Here is a 19,109-nt window from a genome sequence, read left to right on the forward strand (position 1 = left end):
TGGGGTTGGGGTAAGGCCCATACTTTCCATCATAGTCGGCCTTCTTCAGGATGTCCACCATCTCCAACATCTCCCCAAAGGACATATTTGTGGCCTTAAATCTTCTCCTTCTGGATCGGGACGTTTCTGTCTCCGGGCTTTCCTCCTCCTCCTCCTCGTTGCTATAATTAGCACGCACCTGCTGTGACTCCGCCATGTGCTCTTCACCCACTGCGCCGAACAAAAAGGGGTGGGGAATAGACTAGAAAGAACGTCAGGGGCGACGGAGTTACACGCATGCGCAGTGTGTATAAAGCGTAACACACGTGCGTATTACGTACGATCTGTGAGCGGAGGAAGGAGCATTGGACGCGCCGATCTTAAGAACGAAGGTAAGAGACATACTTGTGCCTATACTGCTTCTAGATTGAGGCCTATATTGTAACAAGATTAGGAGAGTTTTGTCGGCCATTAGGCTTTGTCTTGTGTTGTGTCTTGCAGTGAACATGGATATCTTATTACAAGATAATGACTTCATGTCAATATTCATTGACATGTTCAGGGAGCTGCCCTGTTTGTGGGAGATCAACCACCCACATTACAGGAACCAAACAAAGAGGAAGGCAGCGCTGGATCAATTGTTGGAAATTGTGAAGCAGGTGATCCCCACGGCAGACATCACATATTTGAAGATCTTAATTGGTGGCCTGAGGAGCACATATGTAAGGAAGCGCCAGAAAGTCCAGGATTCGCAGAGATCCGGAGCAGCAGATGACATCTATGTCCCCAGGATGTGGTACTATGACAGGCTGCATTTTCTGGCAGGCCAGACTGAACCCAGGTCATCCCTCTCCAGCCTTCCTTCCACGCTTCCTTCCCCTCCAGCTGAGGCTTCTGACGCCCAACCTGGGCCTTCCAGGCAACAACATGTGGAGGAGCCCAACTTGAGCCAGGTATAGCATTCCTCTAAATATTTCTGCTTGTCCAATCAATGATGTTAACTAGATGTTAGTTTGGAGTACTAATTTCTGATTGTGATTGATGATGCAAAAAATAAAACCATGTCCCTTTTTCATACACAGGGAAGTCTCAGCCAGGAGGTGGCCGGGCCGAGCAGGATGCCTGATCTGCAGGTCCCTACCCTACACCTGGAAAGAGAAAGTGGCAGGAGGAGGAGTGCCCTAGAGGAGGCTGCCATAGGCCTCTTTTGGAGGGCTACAGAGGCCCTGGGAGCACCACACACCGTGGAGGATGACTTCGCTGCCATCATTGCCTCTAAAATGCAGAGGATGGAGGAGGGACAACAACTCATGTGTGAGTCGCTCATATTGGAGGCTCTTAATAAAGGTATGAGGGCCCAAATTACATCTGGGACACACCTTTGCGAACTCACACATGGTCCTCCTCCTCCTGCAGGTCCTCCTCCTCCTTCTCCTCCAGGTCCTCCCAGTCCTCCTCCTCCAGGTCCTACTCCTCCTCCTGCCACATCTCCAACAGCACAGCCACAGCCCGGAATGAAGCGTGGAAGGAAGACCAGAAAGTGAGGACCCTGGATCCGGTCTGGTCGGCCAAAAGATGCAGCCTCTTGTGGTACCACAGCCTGGGGACACATATGTCATCTGCTGCTTTCCAGATCTCTGGGACTTCTGGACCAGACTGCCCTCCCTTACATATGGACTCCTCAGGCCACCAATTTTGATGTTCAAGAATTGATGTTTGCCCTGGGGGTCCCAGGCTTCGCTAATTTCTCCTGTTTATCCAGCGTTGCCTCCCTCTTTGTTTGGTTCTGAGCCCTTAATAAAGGAATTTTGTTTTGAATTATACTTGCCTATGTGTGTTTTACTTCAAAAAGGACAGTTTGTTTGTGAGGATTCAGGTACATTTCAAAAATACAATGTGAAATTAACAAGGGACACCAACACCAAGCAATCTCCTTGAGATTAAATAATAAAAGATATCAATGGTGTTGTGGTAACTTGACACACAAAACACACACAAAAATTGTCTGGAGTAAAACTAAAAATAACATTAAACAAAGATCAGCCTTGGAAAAAATACAAACATAAAATCTAAACCAAAAATGGCTTTAAATCAAAAAAAAAAAGAAAACAAAACAAAAAAAAAAAATTCTGTCAGATGTGACAAATAAAATATATTCAGGGAATCCCAAGAAAAAAACAAAATAATAAGTTTGTGAGAAGTGTGTGTGAATATGAGCAGCAAAACTACTTAATTCTTGTCACATTATAAAGAAGAAGAGAGTGCGCTGTATTAAACCATTTTTAACATTGCAGCGTGATGAAAGTGCTGTATCCATTGCGAATGCTAATTTTACCTGACCGAGCTGTTCCGTGTCGAAATTTCTTCTGAGCATGCCTGGCACTTTGTGCGTCGGAACAGGCCACACACGGTCGAAATTGACGCGATCGGATTTTGTTGTCGGAAAATTTTATCTCCTGCTCTCCAACTTTGTGTGTCGGAAAATCCGATGGAAAATGTCCGATGGAGCCCACACACGGTCGGAATTTCCGACAACACGCTCCGATCGGACATTTTCCATCGGAAAATCCGACCGTGTGTACGGGGCATAAATGTAGTGTTTGTAGCTGAGCTCTAACAAGCCTCAGATTGCTATGCCCCTTTTACATGGGTGGACTGTTCAGGTCAGCATGTCAGTTTTCTAGGCGGACACGATCGGACCATCTATTGCTCTCTATGGAACAGCGGGTGTCAACGGACACATGATATGTTAATGGACATCATATCCAATCCTATCCGCTAAAAACAGATGAATGGGAGATCCATTCCCCATCCATCTGGCGGATCAGATTGGATGACAGTTGGATTAAAAAGGACAGTCTGTCTATTTCCATCCGACCACCCATAGAGGATAGCGGGCTGTGTCTGTACCTGCTCTGCATAAGCAGAGCGGACACGGACCTGTCATCCGCCTGCTCAGTAGGGATAAGCAGACAGATTCCTCACTGAGCAAGCAGATCCGCTGGTGGAGTCCACCCTTCTGAAAGAGCTCTTACTGTTATCTAGGTCTGTTGGGTTTCTCTCTAAGCCTGACCATTGTTTACTTCTGTCTACTTCTGGGGAGTGTAGTTAGAGTTGGAAGATACACTTTAAAGGGTTATAAATAATTATTCTGGCTTGGCCAATCACAGAGAGGTTTTTTCCAGTGAGGAATGCTCAGGAAGAGAATAAATATTTAGAGAAACCTCCCAAAATGGCTCTTCTCTCTCAGACATGCCTGTAGAGGATGTGTCTGTGAGGAATCCCAGTAATTCATCTTCCAGGCTTTGCTCGGGGAGGATATAGCTCCAGAGGAAGATTAGTTTAGCCTCCAAGGCCTGGGGAGGGTGTGAGAAGAGTGGCCTCGCTTTTGAGGCCTGCTGCCTGGGCAGGGTATATGTCCAAAGAGGCCTAGTTCATGCTTCTCAGTCTTACTGCCAAGAGAAGCAAGCTGAAGCTAAAGGAAAGTTCCACTTAGTCAAATTGATGGTCTTCAAAGTCCATAAAAAGTCTGTAAGAGGGGCTGAAGATACTTGAAGGTAGCTCTCTGTCTGGCCTACCTATTCTACACTAGCCCATGGCAGAGGCCAAAGAGTTTAACCTTGGCCTGTGACAGAGGTCAGAGGTAATACAAGAATCCAAAGAGCAGTGGGATTTTTGCTGCTGTCTTGTGGTAACACTGGTACCAACTTTCTATCCTTTCGAAGTTTAAGTCTGTCTTTCAGTCCCTGCTGGTGGGTTGATGAGTGTTTGGCTGCAGCTACATGGCAAATCACTAGCAACAATTCTAGTAGAAAAAATCCAGCAGCTCCTTCGGGAGTGAGTGCTACATAATAAAAAAGGGGTGCCCAACCTTTTGACCTTCCTGGGCCACATTAGAAGAAGAGTCTTGGGCCACACATAAAATACACTAAAAACAAGGATAGCCAATCAGCAGAAAAAGTCGGGCAGACCACAAGTTAATGATCACTGATGTAGATGATGTACCTACCTGAGTGTAGCGCTGGTAGATTTATGATCTACCAATTGATAGGTAAATTTAGTAAATTGCTCATTAAGGGTTTCGGAGGCCCGCGCTGCGGCGTGTGGGTGGGCCCAGAAGCATGTCTGGGGCCTACCACAGCAGCCGAGGAATGGTCGTGAGCTGTCTATCCAGAGTGAAGAAGCTGGACAACCGAGAAGATCCCAGGGGAGGACCCATCATGGAAGGATCACACAGAGTGCTGGTCTGGAGAGGGGCCTGGTGAGTTGGAGGACGTATCCTAAAGTAGTTCTATAGCATAGTACTGCCGGGTTGGCTTAGAGGTCCAAGTACTGTGTCTGACATTCACCGCAAAGTTCAATACATCCTGTGGCAGAGGATTGTACGGATTTATTTCAAGCAAGTCTGTGGCAGAGACTTTTGTTCGTGCTACGTACTGGCTGCTAGGCAAGTGAGAGAGGCCTATCCAGGCGAGCAAAGATTGTGTCCCACAAGGGGATTGCATCCGATTACAATATTCAACTTTAAAGGACGTTCTCAAGAATCCTAAAGAAAGGTATTCGAGCTTCCATGTAGCTTCCCCCCTGCCTCTTTCCTGCTATATCCTTCATTACTTGGTTCAATAAAGCATTGAAAACGTACTCAAGTGTTGGTGCTTATATCGTCCAGAGGTAAACTCAACGGAACCCTAGACCCGGTGCTGGTGAAGCAGGGGTGTCGAGAGTGAAGGTAACAAGCCCGCTTAAACCAGCAGCTCCACCGAGAGTTAGTGCTACATGAGTAATACAACTTCACTTTTTTTGTAATATTTTTTATTATAACAGTAAAAAAGGGCAGCATAAAACTAGTGTGCTATTTGACACTGTTTTTGATAAACTAATGCCGCGTACACACGGTCGGACTTTCCAGCATACTTGGTCCGGCGGACCAGAGTGTGCCGGACAATCCGCCCGTGTGTAGGCACCGGCGGACTTTTCCGGCGGACTTTTTCCCAAAAGCCCGCCGGACCTAGATTTGAAGAAAGTTCTAAATCTTTCCGCCGGACTCAGTTTCGGGCGGAAAGTCCGCTCGTGTGTGTGCTGGTCCGACGGAAAGCCCGCTCGTGTGTAGGCTGGTCCGACGGACCAGATACAACACGAGGGCAGGGTATTGCATCTCACGCTCGCTGCAATAGGAAAAACACATTTTCCTATTGCGGCGAGCGCGGGGCATACCAGGCCCTTAGGTCTGGTATGGATTATAAAGGGAAGCCCCTACGCCGAAAAAAACGGCGTGGGGTCCCCCCTAAAATCCATACCAGACCCCAATCCGAGCACGCAGCCTGGCCGGTCAGGAAAGGGGGTGGGGACGAGCGAGCGCCCCCCCTCCTGAACCGTACCAGGCCGCATGCCCTCAACATGGGGGTGGGTGCTTTGGGGGAGGGGGGCGCCCTGCGCCCCCCCCCCAAAGCACCTTGTCCCCATGTTGATGAGGACAAGGGCCTCTTCCCGACAACCCTGGCCGTTGGTTGTCGGGGTCTGCGGGCGGGGGCTTATCGGAATCTGGGAGCCCCCTTTAATAAGGGGGCCCCCAGATCCCGGCCCCCCACCCTATGTAAATGAGTATGGGGTACATGGTACCCCTACCCATTTACCTAGGAAAAAAGTGTAAGTAATAAAACACACTACACAGGTTTTTAAAATATTTTATTAAACAGCTCCGGGGGGGGGGATCTTCCTCCGGCTTCGGGGGTCTTCTTCCGGCTTCGGGGGTCCCTCCGCTTCATCTTCTCCCGGCGTCCGGTTGGTTCTTCTCCGCTCTCTTCTCCCGGTGTTCCTGTTCTTCGGCCGGCTCCTCTGCTGTCTTCAATTAGCTCTCTTGCCAGCAGAGGTCCGGACTTCTGGGCTTCTGGGCTTCTTCTCTTCTCTTCTCCAGATGTTGACACGACGCTCTCTCCTGCTGGACTGCTCTCCGAGGGCTGCGTTGTGACTTATATAGGCGGAGACCCCGCCCCCTTTTGATGTCACAGTCCCTGGGCATGCTGGGACTGTGACGTTTTAGGGGGCGTGGTCACTGGGTGATGTTGACCACGCCCCCTAAAACGTCACAGTCCCAGCATGCCCAGGGACTGTGACATCAAAAGGGGGCGGGGTCTCCGCCTATATAAGTCACAACGCAGCCCTCGGAGAGCAGTCCAGCAGGAGAGAGCGTCGTGTCAACATCTGGAGAAGAGAAGAGAAGAAGCCCAGAAGCCCAGAAGTCCGGACCTCTGCTGGCAAGAGAGCTAATTGAAGACAGCAGAGGAGCCGGCCGAAGAACAGGAACACCGGGAGAAGAGAGCGGAGAAGAACCAACCGGACGCCGGGAGAAGATGAAGCGGAGGGACCCCCGAAGCCGGAAGAAGACCCCCGAAGCCGGAGGAAGATCCCCCCCCCCGGAGCTGTTTAATAAAATATTTTAAAAACCTGTGTAGTGTGTTTTATTACTTACACTTTTTTCCTAGGTAAATGGGTAAGGGTACCATGTACCCCATACTCATTTACATAGGGTGGGGGGCCGGGATCTGGGGGCCCCCTTATTAAAGGGGGCTCCCAGATTCCGATAAGCCCCCGCCCGCAGACCCCGACAACCAACGGCCAGGGTTGTCAGGAAGAGGCCCTTGTCCTCATCAACATGGGGACAAGGTGCTTTGGGGGGGGGGGCGCAGGGCGCCCCCCTCCCCCAAAGCACCCACCCCCATGTTGAGGGCATGCGGCCTGGTACGGTTCAGGAGGGGGGGGGGGCGCTCGCTCGTCCCCACCCCCTTTCCTGACCGGCCAGGCTGCGTGCTCGGATCGGGGTCTGGTATGGATTTTAGGGGGACCCCACGCCGTTTTTTCGGCGTAGCGGGGTTCCCCTTTATAATCCATACCAGACCTAAGGGCCTGGTATGCCCCGCGACGGGGCTAGTAAGGTGTCAATCTCGCCGATAAAAGCGGCAAGATTGACATCCTTTTCTAGTCCCGTCGCACCTGAGTCACGTTCAAAATGAACGGACTTGTCCGTGTGTGGGCAAGTCCGTTCATTCTGAAAGTCCGCCGGAACTCCGGCGAAAGTCCGTCGGAAAGACGGGCGGACTTAGCCCGCCGGAAAGTCCCGGCGTGTGTGGGCAAGTCCGTCCGTTTTAAAGTCCGGCGCACCTGGCGGACAAAGTCCGTCGGAAAGTGTGCCGGACCAAGTAGGATAGAAAGTCCGCTCGTGTGTACGCGGCATAACACATCAATATCTGGTTCGATGGCTAAAGTAGCAATTATCAATGATTTCTCAAGGTGCTCATCAGATATTTTAGTTCTAATTTTGCCCTTTGTGTTCTTCATGCTTGAAAATAGTTGCTCACAATTATAAGTGCTGCCAAAAACTGATGACTTGAATAAGGCAGGTCTGTGAAGAGTGGGATATTTTTCTTTGGGAAGAAAAAACATATAAACGTCCAGTAAAAAGAAACTGTCAAATATTTCTTCGGCTGCATGTGTTTGCATTTCGGCTGCATTTTTACAAAAAATTCCCTCCAAAAAAAAAAATCAACATTTTTAAGGAAGTTTACGATTTTGTGTTGGACCGCATTCATAGGCATCTTGGGCCGTAGGTTGGACACCCGCACCCCTATAAAAGAAAGTATCTTGCTTAGGGTGACCAGACGTTACCGGTTTCCGGGGTCAGTCCCCGGACTGAGGAGACTGTCCCTGGAGCCAGTCTGTCCCGGATTTGTCCCCGGCAGGGGCAGCGCTAGGTTGGTGTGGAAGGATTCACAAGCACCCTCATATAAATGCACCTGACTGGATCACACACAAGGCTGTGCAAATCTGCATCAATCCAAGCTTGATTGAAGCAAACTTGCCAAGCAATGTGACTGAGCTGAGACTTGATGTGCAGAGATACAGCTGCAGAAGCCGATACTCTTCTTCTAGTTCTGGCTACACAGTCTCTCAGTGCGGCAGAGTGATATTCTGTGAGGCACAGAACCTGCACGGCTCTCTCAGAGCAGAGGAGAAAAGGGGGCAGGCACTGTGCACATCTGGTGGCAGCTTGTATGTGTACAGAGATAGATTGAGGTAAACTGTTCCTGATCCTGCAACTTAGAAGTTTGCCCTGCACTCATTTTAGTTTAATACTATAGTCTGGCTGTGCTCTGTATAATTTCCCCTGTGTAGACTCAGCAAGCAAGGAGAGATCATGTTTTACTGCTGTTGGGTGCTGCTGACCATTACATTTACAGTATGTGCCCCTGAACACACTCTGCATTCTGTGTGTAATGCACTGGTGAGCCCTGCATTCTGTGTGTAACGGACTGGTGATCCCTGCATTCTCTATGTAATGCACTGGTGAGCTCTGCATTCTGTGTGTAACGCACTGGTGATCCCTGCATTCTGTGTGTAACACACTGGTGAGCCCTGCATTCTGTGTGTAACGCACTGGTGAGCCCTGCATTCTGTGTGTAACGCACTGGTGAGCCCTGCATGCTGTTTGTAACACACTGGTGAGCCCTGCATTCTGTGTGTAACGCACTGGTGATTCCTGCATTCTGTGTGTAACGCACTGGTGAGCCCTGCATTCTCTGTGTAATGCACTGGTGAGCCCTGCATTCTCTGTGTAACGCACTGGCGTGCTCTGCATTCTGTGTAACGCACTGGTGAGCCCTGCATTCTGTGTGTAATGCACTGGTGATCCCTGCATTCTGTGTGTAACGCACTGGTGATCCCTGCATTCTGTGTGTAACGCACTGGTGATCCCTGCATTTTGTGTGTAACGCACTGGTGAGCCCTGCATTCTGTGTGTAACGCACTGCTGAGCCCTGCATTCTGTGTGTAATGCACTGGTGAGCCCTCAAATCTCTGTGTAATGCACTGGTGAGCTCTACCTTCTGTGTGTAACGCACTGCTGATCCCTACATTCTGTGTGTAATGCACTGGTGAGCTCTACCTTCTGTGTGTAACGCACTGGTGAGCCCTGCATTCTGTGTGTAACGCACTGGTGAGCCCTGCATTCTGTGTGTAATGCACTGGTGAGCCCTGCATTCTGTGTGTAACGCACTGGTGAGCCCTGCAATCTCTGTGTAACGCACTGGTGAGCTCTACCTTCTGTGTGTAACACACTGGTGATCCCTGCATTCTGTGTGTAATGCACTGGTGAGCTCTACCTTCTGTGTGTAACACACTGGTGAGCCCTGCATTCTGTGTGTAATGCACTGGTGAGCCCTGCATTCTGTGTGTAATGCACTGGTGAGCTCTACCTTCTGTGTGTAACGCACTGGTGAGCCCTGCATTCTGTGTGTAATGCACTGGTGAGCCCTGCAATCTCTGTGTAACACATTGGTGAGCTCTACATTCTGTGTGTAATGCACTGGTGATCCCTGCATTCTGTGTGTAATGCACTGGTGAGCTCTACCTTCTGTGTGTAACGCACTGGTGATCCCTGCATTCTGTGTGTAATGCACTGGTGAGCTCTACCTTCTGTGTGTAACGCACTGGTGAGCCCTGCAATCTCTGTGTAACGCACTGGTGAGCTCTACCTTCTGTGTGTAATGCACTGGTGAGCCCTGCATTCTCTGTGTAACGCACTGGCGTGCTCTGCATTCTGTGTAACGCACTGGTGAGCCCTGCATTCTGTGTGTAATGCACTGGTGATCCCTGCATCCTGTGTGTAACGCACTGGTGATCCCTGCATTCTGTGTGTAACGCACTGGTGATCCCTGCATTTTGTGTGTAACGCACTGGTGAGCCCTGCATTCTGTGTGTAACGCACTGCTGAGCCCTGCATTCTGTGTGTAATGCACTGGTGAGCCCTCAAATCTCTGTGTAATGCACTGGTGAGCTCTACCTTCTGTGTGTAACGCACTGCTTATCCCTGCATTCTGTGTGTAATGCACTGGTGAGCTCTACCTTCAGTGTGTAACGCACTGGTGAGCCCTGCATTCTGTGTGTAACGCACTGGTGAGCCCTGCATTCTGTGTGTAACGCACTGGTGAGCCCTGCATTCTGTGTGTAATGCACTGGTGAGCCCTGCATTCTGTGTGTAATGCACTGGTGAGCCCTGCATTCTGTGTGTAACGCACTGGTGAGCCCTGCAATCTCTGTGTAACGCACTGGTGAGCTCTACCCTCTGTGTGTAACACACTGGTGATCCCTGCATTCTGTGTGTAATGCACTGGTGAGCTCTACCTTCTGTGTGTAACACACTGGTGAGCCCTGCATTCTGTGTGTAATGCACTGGTGAGCCCTGCATTCTGTGTGTAATGCACTGGTGAGCTCTACCTTCTGTGTGTAACGCACTGGTGAGCCCTGCATTCTGTGTGTAATGCACTGGTGAGCCCTGCAATCTCTGTGTAACGCATTGGTGAGCTCTACATTCTGTGTGTAATGCACTGGTGATCCCTGCATTCTGTGTGTAATGCACTGGTGAGCTCTACCTTCTGTGTGTAACGCACTGGTGAGCCCTGCATTCTGTGTGTAATGCACTGGTGAGCTCTACCTTCTGTGTGTAACGCACTGGTGAGCCCTGCAATCTCTGTGTAACGCACTGGTGAGCTCTACCTTCTGTGTGTAACACACTGGTGATCCCTGCATTCTGTGTGTAATGCACTGGTGAGCTCTACCCTCTGTGTGTAACACACTGGTGATCCCTGTATTCTGTGTAAAATGCACTGGTGAGCTCTACCTTCTGTGTGTAACGCACTGGTGAGCCCTGCATTCTGTGTGTAATGCACTGGTGAGCCCTGCAATCTCTGTGTAACGCATTGGTGAGCTCTACCTTCTGTGTGTAACGCACTGGTGAGCCCTGCAATCTCTGTGTAACGCACTGGTGAGCTCTACCTTCTGTGTGTAACACACTGGTGATCCCTGCATTCTGTGTGTAATGCACTGGTGAGCTCTACCCTCTGTGTGTAACACACTGGTGATCCCTGTATTCTGTGTAAAATGCACTGGTGAGCTCTACCTTCTGTGTGTAACGCACTGGTGAGCCTTGCATTCTGTGTGTAACACACTGGTGAGCCCTGCAATCTCTGTGTAACGCACTGGTGAGCTCTACCTTCTGTGTGTAACACACTGGTGATCCCTGCATTCTGTGTGTAATGCACTGGTGAGCTCTACCTTCTGTGTGTAATGCACTGGTGGTCCCTGCATTCTGTGTGTAACGCACTGGTGAGCCCTGCAATCTCTGTGTAATGCATTGGTGAGCTCTACCATCTGTGTGTAACGCACTGGTGAGATTTGCATTCTGTGTGTAATGCACTGGTGAGCCCTGCATTCTGTGTGTAACGCAATGGCGAGCACCACATTCTTTATGTAACGCACTCCTAAATGCTGCACTCTATAAGTAGCACACTCCTAACTTTGCACTCTATAAGTAGTGCACTCCTGAACTCTTTTTTCTCTTATCTTATCTTCTTAACATGTAGGAGTCATATCCCAAAGAATTCTAAGTAGTATCTTTTTTTTATCTCATGGAAGAAATGTGAGAAATAACATATGCATCATACAATCATTCCATAAACACATATCACATGCACTGCATATATCATTTGAGAAAAATATGCTTACAAAATAGTTTACTACTTGCCAGTAAAAAAAAAATATGTCCCCGGATTTAATTAAAAAAATTCTGGTCACCTTAATTTTGCTTCCTCTAGAACAGGCATCACTAAATGGCGGAGCGCAGGTCTGTAATGGGGGGGTCTGTGATGGAGTGGGGTCTGTAATGGGGGGGTCTGTGATGGAGTGGGGTCTGTAATGGAGTGGGGTCTGTGATGGAGTGGGGTCTGTGATGGAGTGGAGTCTGTGATGGAATGGGGTCTGTAATGGAGTGGGGACTGTGATGGAGTGGGGTCTGTGATGGAGTGGGGTCTGTGAAGGAGTGTGATCTGTAATGGGGGGGTCTGTAATGGAGTGGGGTCTGTGATGGAGTGGGGGGATCTGTGATAATGGGGTCTGTAATGGGGGGATCTCTGATAGAGTGGGGTCTGTGCTGGAGGGAGGCCTGTGGTGGAGAGGATCTGTGACAGGGGGTCTGTGATGGGGTGGAGGGGTCTGTAATTGGGGTGGGAGGGATCCGTGATGGAGGGGGTCTTTAAAGGGACACGCTGTGATGGGACGTCTGTAATGGGCTGGCGGGTCTCTGATGGGTCGGTCTCTGTGAAGGAGGGACTGAGGGCACTGATGTAAGGGCTTGTTCACACTTGTGCAGAGATCTATGTTTTTCTGCCCCAGAAAAACACAGGTATCTAAAAGGGCAATAGAAAACAATTGTGACGTGCACGAGAGGCTGTGATGTGAAGGATCTGAGTCATCACCGATATGACACTCGGACCTTTACTGACCAGACCCTCGTGAATTTTAATTAAATACCCCTGCTCTAGAATCTGCAAGTTGGCATTATACTGTATTCTGTTATGAAGTCTATTACTGACCAGAACACCTGACCCATAGGTTCGGAACATGTCTTACCACAACTACCTTTTCCTTTAGTATTCAAGTAGGGCACCTCCATCTTGAATTTTTACACACACACAAACATACACACATTGCATCTACCACTGTAAATTTTTTGGTATGGTTACCCGTCAGCGGGTGTCCCTGCCCCTTTGTGATGTCACCGACAGGGGGCATGCTGGGTCGATGATGTCCCAAGGGGGCAGGGCCACCAACTGCGTCATTGGGTGACTCCGAACCTCAGCTATTTAGGAAATTTCAGACGGCTGAGCAGGCAGACGGCGGGAGCGTTCGACGAGGCCGGAGGTTTTTTTTGTTTCCCTTTTTCGGGTCCGGCGGTGGGCATTATAAATGATGATGGATCTACATTGAGTGGCATTTTTTTTTTAATAAAGGGATTGTCAAAAACATTTGTCTATTCACTTGTTACACTTTTTTGGTGAATGGGTAGGCCATACTCATTCTGGGGGAATCAGATTCCTATAAGCCCCCTTCCTGCAAACCCCCACAACCACTGCCTAGGGTTGTGGGAAAGAGGCCCTTGTCCCCATCAACATGGGGACAAGGTGCTTTGGGGTGGGGGGCAGGGTTCCCATGTTGAGGGCATGTGGAGCTTGCTCGCCCCCCCCTTTCCTGGCCTGACAGGCTGCATGCTCAGTTAAGGGTCTGGTATGGATTTTGGAGGGGGTGTTCAGATTCCGATAAGCCCCCCACCCGCAAACCCCCAAAACCACTGCCCAGGGTTGTGGGGAAGAGGCCCTTGTCCACATCAACATGGGGACAAGGTGCTTTGGGGTGGAGGGGGCAGAGTCCAAAGCACCCCGCCCATGTTGTGGGCATGTGGCCTGGTATGGTTCAGGGGGAGTGCTCACTTTTCCACTGCCGGCATTTAATCTAACAGTGGGGAAGCTCGCTGACAGCTGAGTCATCTGTTGTTAAGGACACAACGGCCGACTTCCTAGCCCGCTTCTTAAGGCATAGTTCCACCCAAAAAGGAACTTCCGCTTTAAAAGAAGGTGACCCCCTGACATGCCATATTTGTCATGTCATTTTTGGGGGGGGGGGTACCCTCTTTTCAGAGGGTTCCAGCTCCCACTTCCTTCTGGCGCACCCTCGGTGCCGGAAGGAAGATCACCTCTCTCCCCTCCCTCTAGGCAATCATCTGGGACACGTCACAAGTCCCAGATGATTGCGCGGCCAGTCACGACGCGTGGCGCGGCTCGTGCATGTGCAGTGGGTGCCCGGCTGTGAAGCCACAGCCGGGGCACCCACAGTTACAATGCTGGCACCGCAGAGAGGAGGGGGAGACGAGCGGGGCTTCCTTCCCCCGCATCGCTGGACCCTGGGACAGGTAAGTGTCTGATTATTAAAAGTCAGCAGCTGCTGTATTTGTAGCTGCTGACTTTTAATTAATTTTTTTCAAGCGGAACTCTGCTTTAACAACTTGCTATTCTTCACACAGATTTTGTATTGGTCGATCATTTTTTGTTAGAAAATTTATAAATGAAACAAAACTAAATCGATTTTGAAACGAATCAACGAAACTAAATTAGTAACATAGCGAATCTATCTGGAAAGAAACAAAACAAATATTTTCATTCTACACATGTCTATTCAGTGGGACAGAAGTAATATCTCTACAATAGGAGCACACACATTAATAGAAACAAGGGTTCTAAACCTTCCCCAATCTAACCATCTAACCAACTAAAAAAAAGTGTTGCCTAGACATGAGACCTGGGTTTTAATGGATATGTGTGCAAACAAAATCTGCAGACTGTGAGCAATATACAAGAAAAAAAGTCTCTCCAGGCTTGCTCACCTTCATAAGTGAGGCACCAATGTCTTTTGTGTTGATCTGCAGCAGATTTCCAATGAACGGTAAGGGCATGGGTCCTGGAGGAAGTGATGCCTTCTCCTTTAAAATCTTCAGGGAGCTCATTAAAATACATATCACACAGAAGATGATGGTGAGGACAAGTGTGCCATACCAATCCATATTGCCACCTGCCGTGTAAACAATTAAAAAGACCAAAAATGTAAAACAATCCCTAGCAAACAAGTGTAGGTCGTCTAGATGTATGTTCAGGTGGTGTGGCCTATGTGATTGGTCTAAGGAGGTCATTGGGCCAATAACTGCCTCTTCCCCTACATTCTATACACAAACAAGCCTTTCTTCTTTCCATTTTGCTATCTGCTGATGAACCTCTAATGCCGCGTACACACGCTCGGAATTTCCGACAACAAACATTCGATGGGAGCTTGTTGTCGGAAATTATGACCGTGTGTAGGCTCCATCGGACATTTGCTGTTGGAATTTCCGACAAGAATTTGAGAGCTGGATCTCAAATTTTCCAACAACAAAATCTGTTGTCAGAAATTCCGATTGTGTGTACACAATTCCGACGCACATAATTCCATGCATGCTCAGAATCAAGCAGAAGAGCCGCACTGGCTATTGAACTTAATTTTTCTCGGCTCGTCATACGTGTTGTACGTCACCACATTCTTGAGGTTCGGAATTTCCAACAACATTTGTGTGACCGTGTGTATGCAAGACAAGTTTGAGCCAACATCCATCGGAAATAAATCCCCGGTTTTGTTGTCGGAATGTCCAATCGTGTGTATGCGGCATAAGAGGTTTACCAGAGCAATGCCATTTATAGGCATTCCCTTCATAGGCTACACAAAAACTTGAGGCTTTCTTTTTTGTAAAAGTGATATATTTTTTCTATAAAAAAAAAACTTCAAATTTATTTAATATGGCATGAAAAACAATCCCCATATATAGTAGTATATTGTATATAGTTAGCCATTTAACTGGAGTTCAACTGTAATCTTTGTCATTTCTATCAGTTTCTGGCTCCACTCCATGTGACTTACAGGTCACGCTCTCAATCACGGGATCTGGTTAATAATGTGTTTCCCAGGTTGGATAAGGGGTCAGGGTTACAGAGGCACTAAAGAGGGGAACTAAGTAGATATGCAAATACTTGGATTTTCCTGATATTACATAACAGTGGCTCTTGGCACTGTCCCTCACTTGGCACTGATAATTAGAGTGATGAATCATCTTATATACCATATGAGGAGGAGTCTTTATATTCCACCCTATTGTCATTAAACATTAGGTGTCAAGAATGTATTAAAAGCGAGATAACAGAATCCCATTTACTTTTTAACTTTGAGTCTAGGTTCATACCTATGCAGTTTTCATGCGCGTTTTGCGCTTTTAAACGTGCGTTTTTAATTCCTTTGTGCATGAAGTTTTCATGCATTTTGTTTTGTTTTTTCCCTTTAACCACTTCCCGCCCACCATATAGCAGAATGACGGCCGGAAAGTGGTTTAATTATCCTGACTGGACGTCACATGACATCCAGCAGGATAAGCCACGAACGCGCGCCCACGATCAGCGCGATGACCGTTGGTGTGGTGTGCCAGTCTGACACACCGCATCTCTGATCTCCATAAAGAGCCTCTGAGGTAGGCTCTTTGCCATGTGATCAGCTGTGTCCAATCACAGCTGATCACAGTGTAAACAGGAAGAGCTGTTTATCGGCTTTTCCTCCACTCTCACTGACAGACGCAAGTAGAGGAGAGCCGATTGGCTGCTCTCCTGACAGGGGGGGTCTGCGCTGATAAACAGTGCATTGATTATCAGCGCAGACCAGTGGCAGTGCGTCCATAAAGGGTGCAGGAGCGCCACCCCCTCTCTCCTGTCACCTCTCTCTCACCATAGATATGAATCTATCTATGGTCACCGCTGCTGTCCCATATTCAGGTGTTTGGCCCCTTGTTGGGCGCCGGGTACCTGAATTACTGCGGCAGGTTTTTTTTTGGAAGCGCCTGATTAGAGCCGTAGGCTCTAATAGCCTTCCAAAATGGTAAACAGCAGGCGCAATGCTGTGCGTTCGCTGTTTACTCAGTGTTGTGTTAGGTAAGCGAATAAATCGCTTTCCTAACACTGACCCGCCTCTCAGCCAATCAGGTGCTCGGGTCTGGTTACCTGTCACCTGATTGACTGAAACAACAGGTGCTGTGACGTGGAGGACGCCACCATGACCCGCTGCGAGACAGGTAAGGCCTGACTCCCGGCGATGCACACTGGCAGCTTTTAATGGGGCACAGTAGCGGCAATTGATGGAGCACAGTAGCGGCAATTGATGGAGCACAGTAGTGGCAATTGATGGGCACACTGGCAATTGATGGGCACACTGACAGCAATTGATGGGGCACAGTAGCGGCAATTGATGGGCACAGTGGCAGCAATTGATGAGCACACTGGCAGCAATTGATGGGTACAGTAGCTGCACTTGATGGGCACAGTGGCTGCATTTGATGGGCACAGTGGCTGCGTTTGATGGGCACAGTGGCTGCAATTGCTGTTTTTTTTTCAGTTTGTTTGCGCCCCCCCAAAAATTTTGAGCACCAGCAGCCACTGGTGCAGACCCACCGAGGATGTCCACCCCTGCCCACCAGGTATGCCCACCCATGACCCCTGCCCACCAGGTATGCCCACCCATGACCACCAAGTATGCCCACCCATGACCACCAGGGATGCCAATCAGTGTCCATTAGAGGTGCCAATCAGTGCCCATCAGTAATGCCTGCCAGTGCCTCCTCATCAGTGCTCCCTATCAGTGCCATCTATCAGTGCCCATCAGTGACACCATCAGTGCCACCTGTAAGTGCCCATCAGTGCCACCTATAAGTGCCCATCAGTGTCACCTATGAGTGCCACCTATGAGTGCCCATCAGTGCTGCATATCAGTGCCACCTATCAGTGCCCATTTTTGCCATCTATCAGTGCTTATCAGTGCTGCATATTAGTGCCTCATCATCAGTGCCCATCAGTGCCATCCCATCAGTGCAGCCTCATGAGTGCCCATCAGTGAAGGAGAAAACGTACTTATTTATAAAAAAACTTAAAAAAAAAATTTTGGTCTTTTTTTATTTGTTTAGCAAAAAAAGAAAAATCCCATTGGTGATTAAATACCACCAAAAGAAAGCTCTATTTGTGGAAAGAAAATGATACAAATTTTGTTTGAGTACAGTGTTGCATGACCGCGCAACTGACATTTAAAATGCAACAGTGCTGAAAGCTGAAAATTGGCCTGGGCAGGAAGGAGAGAAGTTCTCTGTATTGAAGTGGTTAATCACACTGTATATAGCTGGTTGCTAGGGAGCGGGCCGGGAAGCTGGCTTTCCTCGTCCTTAAGAACCGACGAGTCATTAGCTTGGGTCTGGCATGGATTTGGAGGGAAACCCCACGCCAAAATGTTTTTAAAAAATGGCATGGGGAGAGTCAATGCTGAAGAAATGTAAATAGTTTCTTTTTGTGTGTGGTCCATTGGGTCTTGTATATACCTGTTATGTTAAAAAGTAATAAATAAAACTTTTCAAAAAAATAAATGGCGCAGGGTGGGGGAAATCCATACCAGACCCTTATCCTAGCATGCAGCCTGGCAGGTCAGGAAAGAGAGGGGATGAGTGAATGCCCCCTCTCTCCTGAATCATACCAGGCCACATGCCCTCAACGTGGGGGGGTGCTTTGGGGCAGGGGGGCGCTGCCCCCCTGCCCCAAAGCACCTTGTCCCCCTGTTGATGGGGACAAGGGCCTCTTCCCCACAACCCTGTACTGTGGTTGTGAGGGTTTGTGGGCCCCCTTTGACAAGACCCCAGATCCCGCCCCCCCATGTGAAAGAGTATGGGGTACATAGTACCTCTACCCATTCACCAAAGAAGTGTAAAAGTGAATAAAGACGGTACAATAATTTTTGACAAGTCCTTTATTGTCCGCTCCTTAGCAACCAGCTATACACAGTGTGGTAAAGTAAAAAAAAAAAAAGCTTAAAAAAATCCATCAAAAATGCAACACTTGCATTTTTGGTGTGACTCCATTAAAGTCTAATACACGCAAAATGCGATCTGCTGCGGGAAAAAAATCCATGACCCTTTCCAAAAACGCACCAACTGAAAAATGCATAGATGTGAATGTGTACCATGGTAAACCATGTTAAATGGACTGTAGTACGTTTCTGCAAACACTAACCATGCTTAAAAATGTACTCGCCCTAGTTCTCCAGTTATTGTTAGACTGGAAATCTATTTTAATGAACTGACTCGAACCTCAGCAGATTCATTCATCCTTAGCCAACTGTAGATCAAAAATATTTAGATGGAAAGCTCTTACCTGTGACAATGTAAACGTCCTTAGATTGTATAAATCTTAGCTTATGACCCTCTGGTCTCCACAGTGCTGTACTGTATATATAGGTTGAGTTCAGCAGTGAGTACATTTTTTAGGTAATTCTGTTAATGCTTGACAGATCTGATAAACATTGAGTAATAGTATTATCATGTTTAACCCTCTTTTGGGGGGCGGGGGGGGGGAGCGGTGAAAAATGCCCTCCCCAGATAGCTTATTGTGTCAAACCAGTAGGTACTGTAAATTAGAGAACCAAAACCTTTGCTATGTGGGTTTGATAAAGTTGTCAGTACCTCCACCTAGGACAGGGGCCGTGTGAATGGAGGGATTCCCTTCCTGGGAAAGTATTCAGTAATCTAATCTAATCTAAAGTAATTGGAAGCAGAGGAACTACCAGTGGTGGCCCATCCGTAGGGGGCGCACGGGCGCCACCCCCCCCTCCAGGCAATCAAAAAAAAATGTAAAAAAAAAAAAAAA

The 19,109-nt window shown here is 48.5% G+C and overlaps 1 protein-coding gene across 1 annotated transcript in view; it reads right to left on the reverse strand.

Moving 5' to 3' along the window:
• Window positions 1-18,694, reverse strand: part of LOC141107662 (cytochrome P450 2F3-like) — a 63,933-nt gene extending 45,239 nt beyond the window's left edge. The window contains exons 1-2 of the mRNA XM_073598554.1: window positions 18,618-18,694; window positions 14,246-14,430 (exon numbers count right to left, since the gene is read on the reverse strand). Of these exons, the coding sequence (XP_073454655.1) occupies window positions 14,246-14,422 (177 nt within the window). The 5' untranslated portion in view covers window positions 14,423-14,430; window positions 18,618-18,694. The remainder of the gene's footprint in view (window positions 1-14,245; window positions 14,431-18,617) is intronic.
• Between the last annotated feature and the right edge of the window lie 415 nt (window positions 18,695-19,109).

Source organism: Aquarana catesbeiana, linkage group LG09 (genome assembly GCF_042186555.1).
Source record: "Aquarana catesbeiana isolate 2022-GZ linkage group LG09, ASM4218655v1, whole genome shotgun sequence".
Taxonomy (NCBI): domain Eukaryota; kingdom Metazoa; phylum Chordata; class Amphibia; order Anura; family Ranidae; genus Aquarana; species Aquarana catesbeiana.